Genomic DNA, 16,991 nt, shown 5'->3' on the forward strand with positions numbered 1-16,991 from the left:
CTCTGCGGCGTTCACGCCTGCGCTGGACGATGTATCCTGTTACAAATGAATTTCAGAAAGTGGTGATGTCTAGGCACTGACCGCTGGGCTCATGACACTGCTGGGTGTGTGTTCACCGGGCCTGCACACACTTGCTCTCACACGAGTAAATGATTTGAAGGGGGAGGTCTGGTAAGCCCGAGCTTTGAACCTTCCGTCTTCCACCCCTGATTTATTTCTTCTATTAGAAGGTTTGAACTGTAGAAATGAGACGCAGAGCAAGTCAAGTGTTTGTTTTTTTCAACCTTTAGAAGAAAGATTTCTGGGCCTTTTGATTTGTTAAAACTTGATACCAACTTTTTATGATTGATAAATATTTATATCCAGATTAGCAACAATGTATTTCTGTGTGGCGTGTAAAGCTATGCCTCGTTCGTATGCCAAGGGGATATTTCTCAGGGTGTGTAAAATTAGATCGTGCCAGCTGAATTTAAACCGCTGCTATTTATAAAAATGAGGTTGAGACATTGTTACGGCCGCGTCCAGAACACACACTCCGCCGGTAACGTGTTAAAACCGCGTCTCTTTGGCACACCTCGATTGCGCGGAGAAACTCGAATTGTGAGGGAATGTTGAAGAGGGTGAAAGCCTGGAAGTCACCGCGGGGTCGAGTTACACACAAACTCACGCACACATACAAATCAGGTTGGGTCTCGGGAACCTTTTAATACCCATCTCCGCCCCCGTTTGAAGCGTCAGAGCTGCAGCTCTCCAGGGGCGCTCCAGCACAGAGTCTCACCACACGCTCCTCCAAACTTTACGCACGGATGTTCTCCTCTGGACTCGTTTCACACTGGAATTTTATGTGTTTCACTGTAGCCGAATTATTCTATATATCTTTCTTGTCGATAGGAAGCAGTGGTAGCCTTTTTTTTGTTAAGTTGTTCTAAATCTAAGAGGTTTTTTTTTGTAAACTTTAATTTATTTAACGTAATTTGGCTCGTTCCAGCAGACAGATGTTGTCAATCTAAACTTTAAAAAAAAAATGACCGGTGACTTCTTAAAGTGCCTTGTCTTAGTGCTCTGTATCAGCGCGCACAGGCTCTTGGCAGTCCCCCCGGCTGAGGATGATGATGGATCCGGTGACAGCGCCTCGACCCTGGCCTTTGTGTTCGATGTTACCGGCTCTATGTACGACGATCTGAAACAGGTGATAGATGGCGCCTCACGGATCCTGGAGAAAACCCTCAGCAGGAGGACCAGACCCATCAAGAACTTTGTTCTGGTGCCATTTCATGACCCAGGTACTTTATTACCACTTGAAACAAAAGTGAGATACTGTTTTGTGACACTGGTATTCCCGAATTCTAATGATTTTTGTGAATTAAGACACTTTTTAAATTTAATTACTGCAGTAATCAGTAAAGATAATGTTTGTGCATTGACTTCCCCTCTCACACTTTAACAACCTCCTTGTCACCGTTGCGGGTCACATTGCCCCTGATGGGATGGCGTTTTGGTGTCAGTTTTGTGAATTTTCTTGAGATGATCTCAGAAGCAGCAAGCAGCAGCAAAACTCATGAAGGTGTCACAGCTCAGCCCGGTCAAAGTAGCCCAGGACTCAGTCTGATGGGAGTCCAGTGAGGGTGGAGGTAGTGGGACAGGTAGGACTTCTCATCCTTTATGGGAAATCTGGAGCTTGAAAATAAGAGTGCTCTAATGGGGGAGGGTGTTTGAGCACTGATGAGAAGCATATGCTGTCTGCCTGTGTGTAATTACCCCAATCACCCCTCCCCACCCCTCCCTCTCCTCCATCCTAGCCTCCGGAAAACCCTCACAGCCCCCGGTTTAGCCAGCCGGGGGGTGGAATGATGGTGGTGGTGGGCTCCACTAACACCACACATTTTGTCTGTGTTTAATGTGCCCTGCCTTTGGGGACCTTGTAAACTTTCAAGCTTGCTAAGGAGACGCTGTGCCGGCTGACAAAGAGGCGTGACAGGACTGTCAGTGTTTTACAGGCCCTCATGAGGACGAGACCAGGACTTGAAAGCCTCCACCCTCGGAAGATGGATGGAGAAGGAGTTCGGATTGTCGTCAGCTTGACACATGCCTGCGAGCTCTGTGTCATTAGCCTCACAAAGATACTTTAATGTTGTGTTGACAGTCGAGCATCTCTACCTAACGTGGGTCTTCTCTGTAATAGTTGTAATGAAAAGCTTGTGTTTCTTGGCAGCAGTGTTCAATGGCAAAAACAATGTGTGTTCTGTCTGTTGGTTAATGTTTACTGTTCCATCGATTAACAACAAAAGCCTTCCTAGGAAGTGTCAGGCCCGCACAGGCTCTTCCCCGTCATGCTGGAGACCAGTTCTGGTTTAGAGTCGAGGAAGTTTTCTTGTAGAACGCGCACTGACTTTCGAACTTTTGGAAACATTTCTGAGAAACCGAACCTGATGATTTTATTTTGGCAGAGCAGAAATCTACTCTCCCCTCGGTGCTTTGTGGGGTTCGTGATGATTGATATTCCAACACAGAACCTTTAGGGCTTCTGGTCCTGATAGATGGATCTGTTGCTTATTAGGGATTTGGTTGCTGTGAATGTTCACGGATTCTTAAATTCTTAGAGGAAACAACTAAATCAATTGTTCTGATGTGTTTGTTTACTTGAGTTTAGGCCTGAATCATTATTCCACTGGGGTCAGTGTTCATAGGCGCCTGTATAGAGACCAGGAATGTTTTTCATCCCAGGCCCTATTATCCTTTGTGTTGGGTTCAAATGATTGATTTGAAGAAAAATTGTTCCAATATTGAGCAAGATCGACAACTGCAAAGTGGCTGTTACATTTATCATTGCAAGTCTCTGATTTTGATCAGTCTCTAAACACATCATTGAGAGGATCCCAACAGAGACAGCTTGAAAAATGCCAGAATTCTCCTCTAAGATGAGCTGGAATGGTTCTGTTCCTTTTGGGGATTTTTGATTATGTACATCTCCAACCTTGCAGATATCGGGCCTGTCTCCATCACCACTGACCCTAAAAAGTTCCAGCAGGATCTTCAAGAACTATTTGTCCAGGTGGGAACCGAAACACATGACTTGCCTGCTCTGTAGTACAGAGACCACTGAATAGTTCCACACAAATCGGAGTTTTAGCCAAGTGGACAGCAGCCACAGAGTTGTGGAACAGTAGCGCAGTCAGAGGAGAGCCATAAAAGCAGCCAGTTGACTCAGGAATGTCAGTTACACATTGATATTGATCCGTAGAGGGTTAATCTGCTCTACAGTGCTATTATCACTTACCGGGTTTTGAATATTTCTATGCAATGTCTACCATGACATTTTAAAGTAGGAAAATCTGGTACAAAAGCCACAAGAGTTCTCAAAGTAGGGAAAGGTTTGAATGAAATACGACACTGGGAACGGGTTTATTCCAGTGGTATTGTGTGTGTGATCCTGTCGCTCAGGGTGGCGGCGACTGCCCTGAGATGAGTGTAGGAGCCATCAAGAGAGCCCTGGAGGTTTCTCTGCCTGGATCCTTCATCTATGTCTTCACTGACGCCAGAGCCAAAGACTACCGGCTAAAGAGAGATGTTCTCCAGCTGGTGCAGCTTCGTCAGTCTCAGGTAAAAGTCTCGATACCACAGACACACGCTCATGATTGTCAGTGTCAGTCGTGTACTCTTGTCAGTACTGTGGACACACGATGGCGGTGGAGACAGTACACGTACACAACAATTCGGGATTTGTTCTGTTATTTTAAAAATGTATTTTTCCAATAATGTTTTGGGGAAATTGGCGATTCGTTTGAGAGAAGACATTTCTTTTCTTTTCTTGAATTCTACTCACATTTGAAGCGATTGTAGTACTGGTCCAGGTGGTACCATGATATATTTTTTTGGTACTTTACTTTCTATACAGTACAATGTGTTTATCTTAGGTTTTTAAATGTGCCTTTTGATACTGATGCTAACACAAATTCCCTCAGGGCCAATAACGGTTCTATTCATTATTTTGAGTAAACCCCAAAGCAAGCCGGAGTTTTTGACTTATTTTGTGAATTCAGATGTACGAATGAGTAATCAAATACCATACACAAATACCTTTCTCCTTACTTTTAAGCCCCTTTTCAACCAAAAGTTTGTGGGGCTTAAGAAAATTCCTGGGGCTTTAGTTCCAGGAGCTTGTCTTGGGATAAGACAGTGTCGCCTGTGTTTCAACTGTGACCTAAAGACTCGTGAATATTGGTCAAATCAGTCCACCGTCATATGAAAAAGCCCCACAATTTCTGACCGACGTTCACTGTTTCTAGTTCCTGTTGGAGGTCATCTTGTAGTTAAAAAACAAGCAAACAGTGAGACCAGCACCGCAATGGTCCATTGCTCAAACTTTCTTGTTATTCTGACCCTTGATGTATCCGCGGTATCAGTCAGCTGGTTTATGGATTTTATTTCAACATGAATTAAATATGAATAACTGAGCCAGCTGGAAAGATTCAGCAGAAAAAGACGCATCCCAATAGTTCCTGAAAGTGCTATCTCCTGAGGAGGGACCCTGGCTAGATCCTGGTGTTCATGGTCAAAATGAAAGTGGTTCCTCTAAAGGCTCCAGGGCGAAGCTCCTTTGGTCAAAAAGGAGCTTCAGAGATATTTTGCTTCCTTTTTTTTAGATGTTTTATCTCAGTAACTCATACTAAAAAATGCAAGTTTTGTTTTGTAACCACACGCGAGGCTGCTTTCATCCCTCCATTGACCTGACTGGGCTTGGTTTGAACACGTTTCACTGGTGCTGTGACATCACATGGTCCTGGGTATCCAACCCTAATTGCTACTGAATGGATTTGAAGCACAGGTCACAGCAGGTTCCTGCATGTGTACATCACAAACACATCTTCCCCAATGGCATGCTGGGAAAGATCTACATCCAGCGACGTTCCTGATGCTCAGCTGAGCTGAAGAGAAGTGTCTTCAGAGTTGCTGAGTCATAGTAACCTCCACCTGCCTAAAAGCATTAGAGCTACTTTGGTGCAAAATGAAAGAAAATCCTTCGAGAGCAAACGTTGAACACAAGTAATCCTCTTAACTCTTCTGCCCCCCTTCATTCTCAGGTGGTCTTTGTGTTGACGGGGGACTGTGGGGACCGCTCGCAGCCCGGCTACAGAGCCTACGAGGAGATTGCTGCCACCTCCTCAGGCCAAATCTTTCACCTGGACAAGCAGCAGGTCAACGAGGTGAGAGCATGACGGATGATCGCTGCCGTACTTTGAAATGTTAATGAGATCATTGCAGTGGTATTAAATCTTCATTGCAGAATTAAATGGTTTGTATAAAAAGAAAACTGTTCTACAAATGGTCAACAGCAGGAACAGGACCACTAATGTAATAATAGCTGTTTTTATTCACTGTAATCAAATGTCTACAAAGCTGATATGAAACTTCCTGGTGACAAACAGAGCAGGAATTCATTAAAATCGGAAATGGCATGTAACAGAAGCCCTGTGTAAGAGGCCAAAGACAGCGTGACTGACTTCCCAAGCAGACGTAAAAGAAGCCAGCGCTTCCTCTGGAAGAGACACTGGTATCCTACATGTCAACACAGGAGGTGGCTGGCCAGCAGTGAGCCGGAGCCAGCAGATCGGTGCTCTGGTGGCCCACTGAACCCCTGAACTCCAATGTGTTTGTGTGTGTGTGGGGGGCGTCTGTTTCCTGTCAAGTCGTGCTCGTATGTAACTAAACATACAAAGCATGTGTGTGTGAGAGGCTGCTCAGTTCATTATCACTCAATAATTGTGCCAGATATTTAGTGACTGTTTCAATTGACATTTCTGCGTTGTATTTGCGAGGGATTTTGAGACCAAATTCGCCTTCACACCTTGATCCCAGATGCTAAACTAGCATCTTGTGTTGACATGCTCTTGGTGTATTGGTACATGTTAACATATTGTGAACAATTTTTCGGGGGATGTCCACCAATTTTAGACTTGTCTGATTAAAGCTCTTGGGTGGCAAGCTTTTACCAAATTAATGCAAATCTTTTAATCCATAAAAAGCTCTGAGGTTCTCTATGTCTAAGCAAAATATTCCTCTTTAATAGCAGTTTAATAAAGTGTGGCCAAATCAAATATACAGAGTCTTTTTGTGGTCACCGGGGGGAGAGTAGAGAGAAAACAGACCGCTTATTTTACTCTCTAATCCCAGGATACGATCTGTCATGGCTTCCCTCCTTCCAGCGCAGCTGCCCAGTGGAGTTGGCTCCGAGTCCACGCACAACAGCTCATTGTCAGCTCCGCATTCTTCATTCTTCACACTCGTTAAATTTGACAGGTTATGATCAATGAGAGGATGTGCTAACAAGAGCGCGCACAACAACAAATTAAAAAAAAACAAAACATTTATGTAGTGTTGAAGCTGGACCACGATGGTAATGATGCCATCCTTAGTCATCAGTGGCCTGGGGCGTGTGATCAGAAGTGACGGCTGTGACGTTTCAGCTTCCAGATAATGTCAGCAGTTATAAGATCAGTGTCATGCAGCAGGTTCCCAGTACAGGATTGTCTGTTTTTACTTGAGAAGTGTCCTCATGGTTTTCTCATTAGATCGATACAGTCGAGAGTTAAGGGGCTTTAATGGCTGTTAAAGTAGAATTAAACCCAGACAGCATTTATCCTCAGCTGCCCTTCCGAGTGTGCAAAAAAACAAACCTTCAGTGAAACACAGGTGGAAGCGAAAAAGCCGTGGCAGGTGCGCTGCATCTCAATGAGGAGTCAGGACTCCATCTGGCACTGATTCGCTCTCATAACCTTCATTTGAAGTGGGACATCTCCCCGCAAATGTGGGCGAGTCTGGTGTTTAAACTTGGGCAAGTACTAAGCTGACCTCTGCCCACCAGGGGGTCTGGAGTCAAGCTGTTCAATTTAAACCACGGCACAACTACAGCTTTCTTTAGTACCTTGTACCTGAACAAGGGAGGGGACTACAGTATGACCCCGCCTCCGCTGACCTTTATTGTTTGGCCCATCTGTCATGCTTCTATGAGTAACAGAGGGGATCCTTCCTGGAACAGCCCTGTACGTCTGTTCAGCTGAGACACCCCGGATGATGTTTCACAGGAGTGTAGAACAGGGAGCGGCTGCAGAGCTCAGCAGGCTTCACAAGGACGTTGCTGCACGGACAGCGGTCGTCCCATCTCTGCGGTCCGCTGGCTTTTATCTGGGGGCTGACTGATGCCCGTTCCTCTCTGCTCTTGAATATGAGCAGGAGACCCTACCCTGGGCCAGATGTAGGTCACTTCTTAGCTGTTTCCTTCTCTGCTGGTGATGGCTGCACATGTGGCAGACATTACAGCTGTTTCCAGTTGTAAAACAGCGAGAGGAACCAGCTGCTGTCAGCACCCAGCAGACCTGATAGACAAAAAGCCGAGGCCTGATGATTAAATTATCAAAGCCTTCCCTTGTTTCAGTTTCTGCTCCTCTCTGTAAATGTCTTAAAATGTGTTGTCATTGGCTCCAACTTCGAGGGCTCACTGAAGAAATGTTTTCAGTTTCTTTCATTACAGAGCAGCTCAACCATAAGGCTTCTCCATGCGAGGTCAAAAAAACACGAGACAGCAGTTGCTTGTTAAGCGCTTGGAAGATGGAAGACGTCGAGCCAATTGTGGCCACTGAAATGAGACTGTGAAATGTCAGTGGATTTTGCTGCTTCTGTTTTCATTTTAGAGACAACAAAAGGAAAACTGTAGTCGAAAACATGATAATGATTATAGCCGCAGGGCCAAGCACCTGTCAAAACTGCAATTCTATAGCGTCAGATTATTTTCTGGAGACCCACCAAGGAATATTACAAGCTTAATGATTGCTGTTTTTTTCCATTAAATATGATCAAATTATCCGTTATTATCTAGAGTTTGGGTAATCTGCTCTGAGTGGAATGACTCATTTAAGAAGTGAGTCTACTCATCTGGCTAAGCTTGACCAGTTCCATAGAAAAGTGGGAATCACCAGCCAGACATGACTGTAAATTTGATACTGTGTAATAGAAAGTTTAGATGTTTTTCTAAAACAAAGGGCCTCCTGCTACTTTCACTGCTGCTTTCTATTCCGAGGAACTAGCCTCATGATTCATGAAAGCTGTGCTGCGGGAGGGAGGCTGCTGCCTGAAAGACTTCTACTGTGCAGGACTCTCCTCTGGGAATACACGCTTGAGAGTGCAGAAAACTGTATGTTATCAGTTTGACAGTAGAGCTGTTTCACTTTTCCTTTGTTTAGGCAAAATCCCCCTGAGGAATACTTCTGTGATGAAAGAATAGTCCAAAGATAAAGAGCAGCCCTCTGCTTGGGGGGCTCTTACGGAAAGGTCACCGTTGCATCCTTCCTGTCCTCATCCCGTCTGAGTTTGGAGGGGATCCCTGACTGTGTCCCAGCGTTGTATACCTGCTAATGTGTGTCCTCCAGCATGAAATGTTGTTTTTCCTCTCCCGCCAGGTTTTAAAGTGGGTAGAGGAGACAGTTCAGGCCATGAAGGTCCACCTGCTGTCCTCCAACCATGACAGCGCCCAGGAGAACAAGTGGGAAGTGCCCTTTGACCCCAGTCTCAGAGAGGTCACCGTTTCACTCAGTGGGCCAGCACCGCAAATTGAGCTCACCGACCCCCTCGGTAGACGTCACATTATTATTGTTTTTTTTCCCATTCCATATCAGCTACAGCTCCATCAGCAGTCCCAAAAACTATATAACACTGAAATGAAACGTTTCTCCCTCAGGCCGTGTAGTTGGCGTGGAGCAGGGCCTCACAGAGCTCCTCAACATTCCAAACTCTGCTCGTGTTGTCAATCTGAAATTTCCCAGACCAGGTGCCTGGAAACTGAAGGTACTGCTCTGGAGAATAATTCATCAATATCTCGTACTCATGATTTTACTACGGTAGGCTCATACTATTGTTTTCATCCGCATCAGGTGAACTGCAGTGGTCGCCATACTCTGAGGGTCACAGGGGTCAGCAATCTAGACTTCCGGGCTGGCTTTTCAAGTGTGCCTGTTTCAGAGTTCAACCACACCAGGGAGCGGCCCATCAAAGGTGCTGCTCATGTTTCTGTTAGCATCACAACTGACTGAGAACACGTGTGACAGATGACTTTATGATGCGGTTTCTGTCCCTCTCAGGACTCCCAGCCCATATTCTCCTGAAGTGCACGGGCCTGAAGCCCCCGGGTCTGCTGAGCCAAGTGGAGCTGATGTCTGGTTCAGGCCGCTCCCTGCGCACCATCCAGGTGCCTCTGCCCTCTGACCTTGGCCAGCAGGGACTGTGGAGTCTCCCAGAGATCCGCACCCCCTCCCAGAGCTTCTTCATCAAGGTGATGGGCAAAGATTTGGAGGGCTACCGCTTCCAACGGCTGTCCAGTGTCTCATACACCAACATAGTCCCAGGCAAGACACCCCCCACCCCCCGACACATCTCCTTAGCCCCTCTGCAGTGTCTCTCACACCTCATCAATCTCTACTGTGACCTTTAACCTTTGTTTCCTCCATGGTGTAGATCCCCCAGCTGTGAGCATGCCTGAAGTGGTGAAGGGTCTCTACATGCAGCCTGCTGTGATTAGCTGTTCGGTGGAAAGTGACGTCCCCTACAGACTACGATTTACCAGAAGTGGGGTTACTCTCGGAGAGGAGAAGGTCTTTCAGTGAGTCTGTCCTCCGTTTACGCTCTCCAATGTTCACCTCCGTAGATGCTACAGCTTCATGCTGTCATTACCTGCTGTAGAAGATTCTAATTTGGTCATTGATTACATCATGCACACTCCATGCAGTGGGCAGGCCTGGAAAGCATTAGTGCTGGTTGTCTCTTTCATTTTATTGCCTCACATGTCAGGAAGCAGGTATACACACTTCTAAGAACGTTACATATTCGATTGTGTCATCTCCAGTAATGAACACACAGCCTTGTCTTTCTTGATGCTCTGCTTTGAATTACGTGATGTGAAGCTTACTTGTGGTGAAAACTATTCTCAGTGAGCACGTGTTTGCCAAACACCATGAAGTAAAATAGGGTCTTGTTGCTTTTGTCATGCTCAGTGAATGAAGCGTGTGTTTTTGTATCAGGAATTCTGCCATGGCATCATGGGAGATTGACCACGCTTCAGCAGAGGATGAAGGCCTGTATGAGTGCGTAGCGCAGAGCAGCGCAGGACAAGGACGCGCTTTAACCCAGCTGACAGTTAGAGGTGTGTCATATACATTCGCACTGTCACGGCAAAGTCAGTTCCTTATGTTTTTATAATCATGGCTACGTGAGTCTGAGGATGCCAGTACAAACATTTGTGTCGACAGTAAACTATTTCTGCATTTCTCGACACACATGTCACCAGTTGGATGTTCCGGTTGTGTCTCCATTAAATCAGAGCCTCCTCCAGTCTTGAAGCCAGCGGTGAATGTAACGTCCTCAGTGGGAGCTATGGCTGTTTTGTCCTGTCAAGTTGAGGGTTCCATGCGCCACAACTTGACCTGGCATCGAGCGGGTCGCACCATCCGAGCCCGCTCTGGGAGAGTGAGGCTGCTGTCCGACTCATCCCTGCAGATCAATGCGGTGCGGATACAGGATGCGGGGGAGTACCAGTGTGTGGCCACCAACGCCTTCGGAGACGCCAACATCAATGTGTGGCTTCTCATCCCAGGTACAGTGGGATGCAACTCCACAGGTCATCTGCTTAAATGCTTAACACACGGGGGCCTCATGGCTCCTCTCAGGCACCCGCCATCTGGTTTCCATTACTAGCTCAAACTCCCTGCAGTCAGATTGAGCCACTTCCTCGTCAGAAAATGTTTCTCATCAGCCAGAATTGATGCATGTTAAAGTGTTTTCTGTTGTGGGCATGGCTTCAGCGTTTAGTAGTGAATATCAAGAATAGCAAAAGAAGTGTGAAACTTCCTGAGTACAATCTGCCAGTAGTGATGTCAGACACCGCTAATTGCATTGTTTACTGATGTTGAACCCATGATAGAGAAGTTAGAAATGACATCATGCAGCGGCGATAAGACTGTGTTTGTCTATGTTTGGTTTCAACTGTAGAGGCTCCTTCTGTGGTAGTTCACCCCCAGAGCCAGGTTTTCTCCCGAGGGGACGAGATCCGACTCGTCTGCTCAGTGTCCGGCTCCCCCCCTCCCAAGCTCTTCTGGAGCCATGGAAACATGTTCCTCACTAATCGGCCGAGGTAAGAGACCTTTCAGCCCACTCATCACCTCCGGCACAGAGGGCTCTGAGAGTCATTACATTCCACTTGAACTACAAGCACTATTGTCACTTCTTGTTTGTGTCATTGTGGAGTGTAAAATTTACTGATTTAAAACATTTTTTTCATGTTCGTGCGCATTCTGTAGGAATTCTCTCCTTATACACTGCATAACATTTTGCACGTGCAATCAGGACGAGGCAGCAAACATGATTTCTGTCACTTGCACAAAACAGGTTAAGCCTCCAGCAACATGGTGTTCTAACCATTCGAGGGGCTCTCCAAGAGGATGCTGGGAACTACACATGTCTGGCAAGCAATACAGCTGGGACGGCCTCTCAGTCTGTGTCACTCACTTTTGCAGGTAAATCAGAATCTTTCTGCAGATGTAAAGTTGATGAGCACTGCTTTGCACTCTACAGCGTAGCCTAGAATTATCTGTGCGTTTTATGCACATTGAAACTTTAAGTTGATTGATTTGTTATTAATTTCAGTGTTTGTAAAAAAGTAAAGCCAGCGTGAGTTGCACACTAACTTTGAGTGACGCTCCAGCAAGTCTGGCCGCACAAAAGGATATTTCTTGTCTTGTTTCATGAACAGTTGTAAGCCTGACATTTCGGTCACGGCTGTCAGTTAGTGGCTGACAAAACCCTCCACGCTGATGGGCTCTGTCAGCCTCTTCCTAGGGTGTGCTTGGTTTGTCTACGAATGTCATTTTGAACAACATTAATCTGTCAAGGCACCGAGAGCCTTCCTCTCAGCTCAGCTGTCTGCCTGCTTCAAAAGAATCCATCTCTGCTCTGTTGACACATCATGTTGATGCAACGTAAGCTTTGTCTCCATGATTACTTCAGATGTTTTTCTGCAGTGATGCAGGCCATTAGTATTTGACCTTTATTTAAGTATACAGTAGAACAGTTTACAAAGCTGGCAGATTGCTATCACATGACCTGCACTGTAATCGTTCCTTTTTTTCCGTCAGAGGCTCCCAGAATAACAGTGGTACAGCAGGTTCTCCTTGTAGCTGTTGGGGATGATGCCACTCTGGAGTGTCGAGCAACAGGCGTCCCCTCTCCCCTTGTCCACTGGTTCAAAGGTACGCTACATTCAAAAATGGCATATATGTGGTGATAATGTCCATGTTGTAGACCAACAGGTTTATGTATTATGTTTCTTCAGGCGAACTTGAGGTGGGCTCTGCCCCATTTGTTGAGCAGGACGTCCATCGCGGGACCCTGCACATTCGCGGGGTGCAGGATGTGGATGCTGGTCAGTACAGCTGTGTGGCCTCCAGCTCTGCCGGAAGCTCCTCTGGCACTGTGAGTTTGGAGGTTGGAGGTGAGACCATCTGCGAACTGAAATTTCATGATCAGAGCTGATTTTTTTTTCCTTCTTACTTAAGGAAAATGTGTTTCTTCCCTTCACAGCGGGCCCATTGTTCTCTGAGGCTCCATTTGACTTGACAGCCAATGTAGGGGAGAACATCACCCTCCCCTGCGTTGCCCGAGGTTTCCCGCCGCCAACAGTGACCTGGCACAGACACGATGGCACACAGATTCCTACCAGGACAGACACACACAGTAGAAAAATGCAGTTGGAGAACGGATTCCTTCTAATCCAGAGTGAGTTAGTCATGCCACACTATCACAACACTGCGCTTCGCTCTGGCTAATGACACACATGTGTAGCCTTTTATTTCTGATTTTCTTCAGAGTTGCAACACGATATCATTGCAGTTAGAGGATTGCAATACTTACCAAGACACAAAGTATGCATGCTACTAAAAGTTGTGAGCTCTGGAAGCTTTCCCGCCTGCAATATGTCTAATCCTGGCCGCTGAAGGACACCCTTTGTGCTCCTGAGACTAAATGTTTATAGCGTTCCTAAAATTATACTGGTGAGGAATGGACATGTCTGCTTCTGTCCGGGTTCCCGGTTGTTGTGGTGGCTGTCTGAACTCATTAGCTCGTTCGCTTGCAGATGGCTTCATATTTTACCTGCCATTGTTTGAGAAAACATGTGTGCGCATCGTCCGTCACCCTCCTGCCCCCTCGCTTTTTTGCTTCAATGCTTGGTGTCTCGTCTTCATCCATTTAAACATTGGCCCGAGCATCTGAACACAGGAACTGAAGAATTTGTTGATCTTCCAACATGTGATCTCCAGAGACTTGAGTGAGTGGGGCATATGTGTCAGCGGGCTGGCAGCTGAGCCAAACTCATTAATCCTGTCATTTTCTATTTTTAGTTTCTAATTACAACACAGTTGAAGCATTAATACCATGTGTTATCAACCAGAGGACTTGAACTGTGAACTGTAGTTAGCATGAACTTATCTATTTTAGATCTTTCTTAATGTGCAGACTTGCTGCTTATTTCAGATGTATGGAGTCTGGTCTGTTAATTTTCCTGCCCTTCAGGTGTGTGGCTGGATGATGAAGGCTTGTACATCTGCGAGGCAAAGAACCAGTTTGGAACTGTCAAAACTGAGGCCAGAGTCAGAGTCACTGGACTGGGTAGGCTTTCTGAGGGCTTCCTATGACTCTCCACTTGATTGTGACTATAAAAAAAAAAACAACCCACATTTGAAATTTGATTTCTGTCTTTACTAATATATTGTAGAGCCCCCTCTCTTGGCTCAAGGTGCCCCCGTTGTCATCACTGGTGTGGGTCAGTCCCTCAGTATTCCCTGCATGCTGCTGGATGGAATTCCTCTTCCAGAAAGACACTGGACCCAGAATGGGAAATCTGTAAGTCTGGCCGATGTTTACCTCTCAAATATGTTTACTGTCTGAGATGATCTTTGTGTTTCTGTGCAATAGCAAACATTTCTCCTCTGCAAAGGTTCCGCTGAATGGAAGAATGTTCCAGAGGAGTGATGGCAGCTTATACATTGAGAGGACTGTCCCAGAGGATGCGGGGACGTATGTCTGCACGGCGAAGAATGTAGCGGGCTCCATGAACATCACCGTCAGCCTGGATGTCCAAGGTAAGAGGCCATGTCTTGTCTTTGTGCCAGAGAGTCAGCCGGGTCAAAAATGTGCTGACTCAGCACGGAAACAACAATATGTCAAAGACGCGAGCACCTGCTGCCATCACAGTGAGGGGCTTCTTTTCACTGCATGCTCTGATGAATAGGGTCGTGCATTGGATGGGAGCAAAATGACAGACAGGCCAGATTATGGTTCATTATCGAATGGTAATGAAGAAATGCCTGGAGCGCTGATACCACTGGCGCGCTAAGACCAGTGATAACGCTGTGCCCCCGCTTCTTCATGGTCAGTCAGACAGCTGTGTTGTGTGACCTACTTCTTTCACAGTGCCCCCCGAGATCCACACTGGTCCTTACCACTACATAGCTAATGAGGGCGTAGCCATCACACTATCATGCGAGACGAGCGGAGTCCCCAAGCCGACTGTGGTCTGGTCCAAGGTATGATGTCACACTCAACCTACTTTCCTCTGTTATCATTTTGGCTGCATGACTAATCCTTCGTCATGATTCCCACAGAATTATCAAGTAGATGTCACACTTGGCATCTGTTCGTCTGAAAATTCACCATCATTAAGACTATAAATGATGGATGAAGGTATAGCTTCTGTGCTTTTTATTTTTAACACAAAAGCAAAGCTCGCTGAACAGTCAGGCATTGAGTTTTCTTCAGGTGAAACTAGTCAACACTGGCCAGTTAATGTAATATAATGTGTGCATGCTGGACGGTGAGGCAGAATTTAAGCATGCACTCTGAAGATTTTTATTGTAAATTCTGTCCTAAAGAAATATGCATGAATTCAAACAGCATTGTGAAGCTCCACTGAATCTCTGAATATCCCGTTTTATTATTTACATTGACGTTACACAGATGCATGACCTTCTCCTTTCCCCATCAGTCCGGTTAGGTTTTATTTTTCTCTGATTCAAAGGAACCACAATGACTACAGTAACAACCTTTCCCACACAACTGTTGATATCAAGTTTTCATTCACCCGACCAGGAAAGATGTAACCATGGCAACATTACCTTTACTTATTTCTGCTCGACTACAGGAAGTCACTCAGTATTTTATTGTATCTTCAATGAAGTACAGGGTGCATCCCATCTTTTGCATCAGGTAATAGATAACCTCATTTAACCCCCGGGGTGCCCAACACAAGACTCGCATCTTACTACGCCTTTGCCAATTTCAGTGACTGCTCATGCAGAAATAGTTGCAGCATCACAAACACTGCCAACAGTGAAGAGGTGGTGGTGTTCTGGCACGTTATGATCACTTCAGGCATCATCAAATGCTCCCTCTATAAGTTCTGACCACTTCTATCAGTTTAAAGAAGACTATAAACAGTGACTCGTTAATCTGCGCCATGACCCTGTCAACCTTTGTGAGACAGATTTTTCTTTTCTTCTGGAGTAGTGCTGAGAGTAAAGAAGATTTCTAGAAGAGCAAATCTGTAAAAGCAATTTAATGTTCAAAGCAAGTGCAAATGCAGCAGGCTGCATTCTCGTGCGTGCGTATTGGGGATAGAGAGCGAAGTTAAAGGGGGAGCTTTGTAATTATATTAGACATCAAAGGTAGAGCTGTAAACCTCTGTCGAAGCTCACCGTCCCTGCGCTCTCCTGTGAATGGCCTTAATCTACAGTGCATCCTGGTTTCACGTTGCTACAGGGACGACAGCCTCTGGACAAGGTCAGGCTTCAGACTGACCCCGATGGCTCCCTTCGCATCCCCCACCCCACCAAGGATGACGCAGGGGTCTACATCTGCACTGCCACCAGCTCTGTGGGTTACGCCAGTCGAGAAATCCAGCTCAGTGTGAACAGTAAGGAAAATAAATATTTAACCACAGTTGCCGCCAATGACTCATGATGTTCTGAGTCAAAATGTTCTGTTTAGAGATACACGATATGCTTATGCTGGTTTTCCCTCCCTCCAGCCATGCCCAAGATAATGGGCGTGAGTGGTCTCGACAACACAGTGAAAATGGCTGCCGAGGTGGGCACAGAGGTTGTTCTACCATGCGAGGCCGAGGGGAGTCCGTCTCCTCTGGTGACATGGAGCAGAAACGGGCATCCCATCCCCCCCGTCACGGCTGGGTAAGAGGAAATCTTACCTCACGCCGGCAATGATGTAGTAAAACTAGATTATCATGTAATAAAAAAACGGTTCACCATACCTCACCTATGACCAACATGTGACTCAGCCTTTAAACAAGCAGTCTGGTGCTCATTCAAAACTGCTGCTAAAGTTTGGAGTTCATTTAGCGATGCCTTTTGAAGCGCTGCTTGGCAGAGGAGTCTGCGGGAGAGCTGTGTGCGGGCTCTCTAAGCTGAGGAGGAACATCTGTTCCCACACCGTTCGCTTTCATGTGTCGTCACTTCGGGCGCAGACAGGCGGACTGACTTGGGACGCACACTAGATGGATGACAGACACACTGTTCAGGCCAGACACCACACTGAATGGTTCTGAGCGTGTAGAAGAATGGCGGAGGGGGTTGAAAGTTGCGGTGGTGTCTGTTCCAAATAGAGTCAGACTTGTGAGGGGCCAGGGATAAGGAGAAACTGGGGGTGGAGGGGTTGGGGGGTAGGGGGTGCCAGGAACGCCAACTGACAGAGATACAAGCTGTGTCTGCCTGATGTGGGGATTCCCTGGGGTGCCTCGGTAGTAAAAAAACCCAACATGCTGAGTCTTTACTGGTGCTGTCTGATGAGAATACCACATCTCTGTGAGCTACCCCCGCTTTGCATATGTAGGACCCGTGAAAACAGGCAAGCTGTGTAAAAGCAGATTCATTCTCTCCAGC

At 46.3% G+C, this 16,991-nt stretch overlaps 1 protein-coding gene across 1 annotated transcript in view; it reads left to right on the plus strand.

The window, feature by feature from the left end:
* Window positions 1-996: 996 nt before the first annotated feature.
* hmcn2 (hemicentin 2) overlaps window positions 997-16,991 on the plus strand; it is a 40,731-nt gene continuing 24,736 nt past the window's right edge. The window contains exons 1-22 of the mRNA XM_086207326.1: window positions 997-1,283; window positions 2,982-3,052; window positions 3,442-3,600; window positions 5,082-5,204; window positions 8,454-8,625; window positions 8,732-8,838; window positions 8,925-9,045; window positions 9,132-9,395; window positions 9,505-9,649; window positions 10,068-10,189; window positions 10,367-10,639; window positions 11,035-11,176; window positions 11,431-11,558; window positions 12,177-12,290; window positions 12,374-12,532; window positions 12,622-12,816; window positions 13,612-13,707; window positions 13,814-13,941; window positions 14,036-14,180; window positions 14,512-14,624; window positions 15,856-16,009; window positions 16,124-16,283. Coding sequence (XP_086063452.1) covers window positions 1,025-1,283; window positions 2,982-3,052; window positions 3,442-3,600; window positions 5,082-5,204; window positions 8,454-8,625; window positions 8,732-8,838; window positions 8,925-9,045; window positions 9,132-9,395; window positions 9,505-9,649; window positions 10,068-10,189; window positions 10,367-10,639; window positions 11,035-11,176; window positions 11,431-11,558; window positions 12,177-12,290; window positions 12,374-12,532; window positions 12,622-12,816; window positions 13,612-13,707; window positions 13,814-13,941; window positions 14,036-14,180; window positions 14,512-14,624; window positions 15,856-16,009; window positions 16,124-16,283 — 3,350 coding nt within the window. The 5' untranslated portion in view covers window positions 997-1,024. The remainder of the gene's footprint in view (window positions 1,284-2,981; window positions 3,053-3,441; window positions 3,601-5,081; window positions 5,205-8,453; window positions 8,626-8,731; window positions 8,839-8,924; window positions 9,046-9,131; window positions 9,396-9,504; window positions 9,650-10,067; window positions 10,190-10,366; window positions 10,640-11,034; window positions 11,177-11,430; window positions 11,559-12,176; window positions 12,291-12,373; window positions 12,533-12,621; window positions 12,817-13,611; window positions 13,708-13,813; window positions 13,942-14,035; window positions 14,181-14,511; window positions 14,625-15,855; window positions 16,010-16,123; window positions 16,284-16,991) is intronic.

The sequence above is a fragment of the Aulostomus chinensis genome, chromosome 6 (genome assembly GCF_037954235.1).
Source record: "Aulostomus chinensis isolate RoL2024-O1b breed Wild chromosome 6, RoL_Achi_v1.0, whole genome shotgun sequence".
Classification (NCBI taxonomy): Eukaryota; Metazoa; Chordata; class Actinopteri; order Syngnathiformes; family Aulostomidae; genus Aulostomus; species Aulostomus chinensis.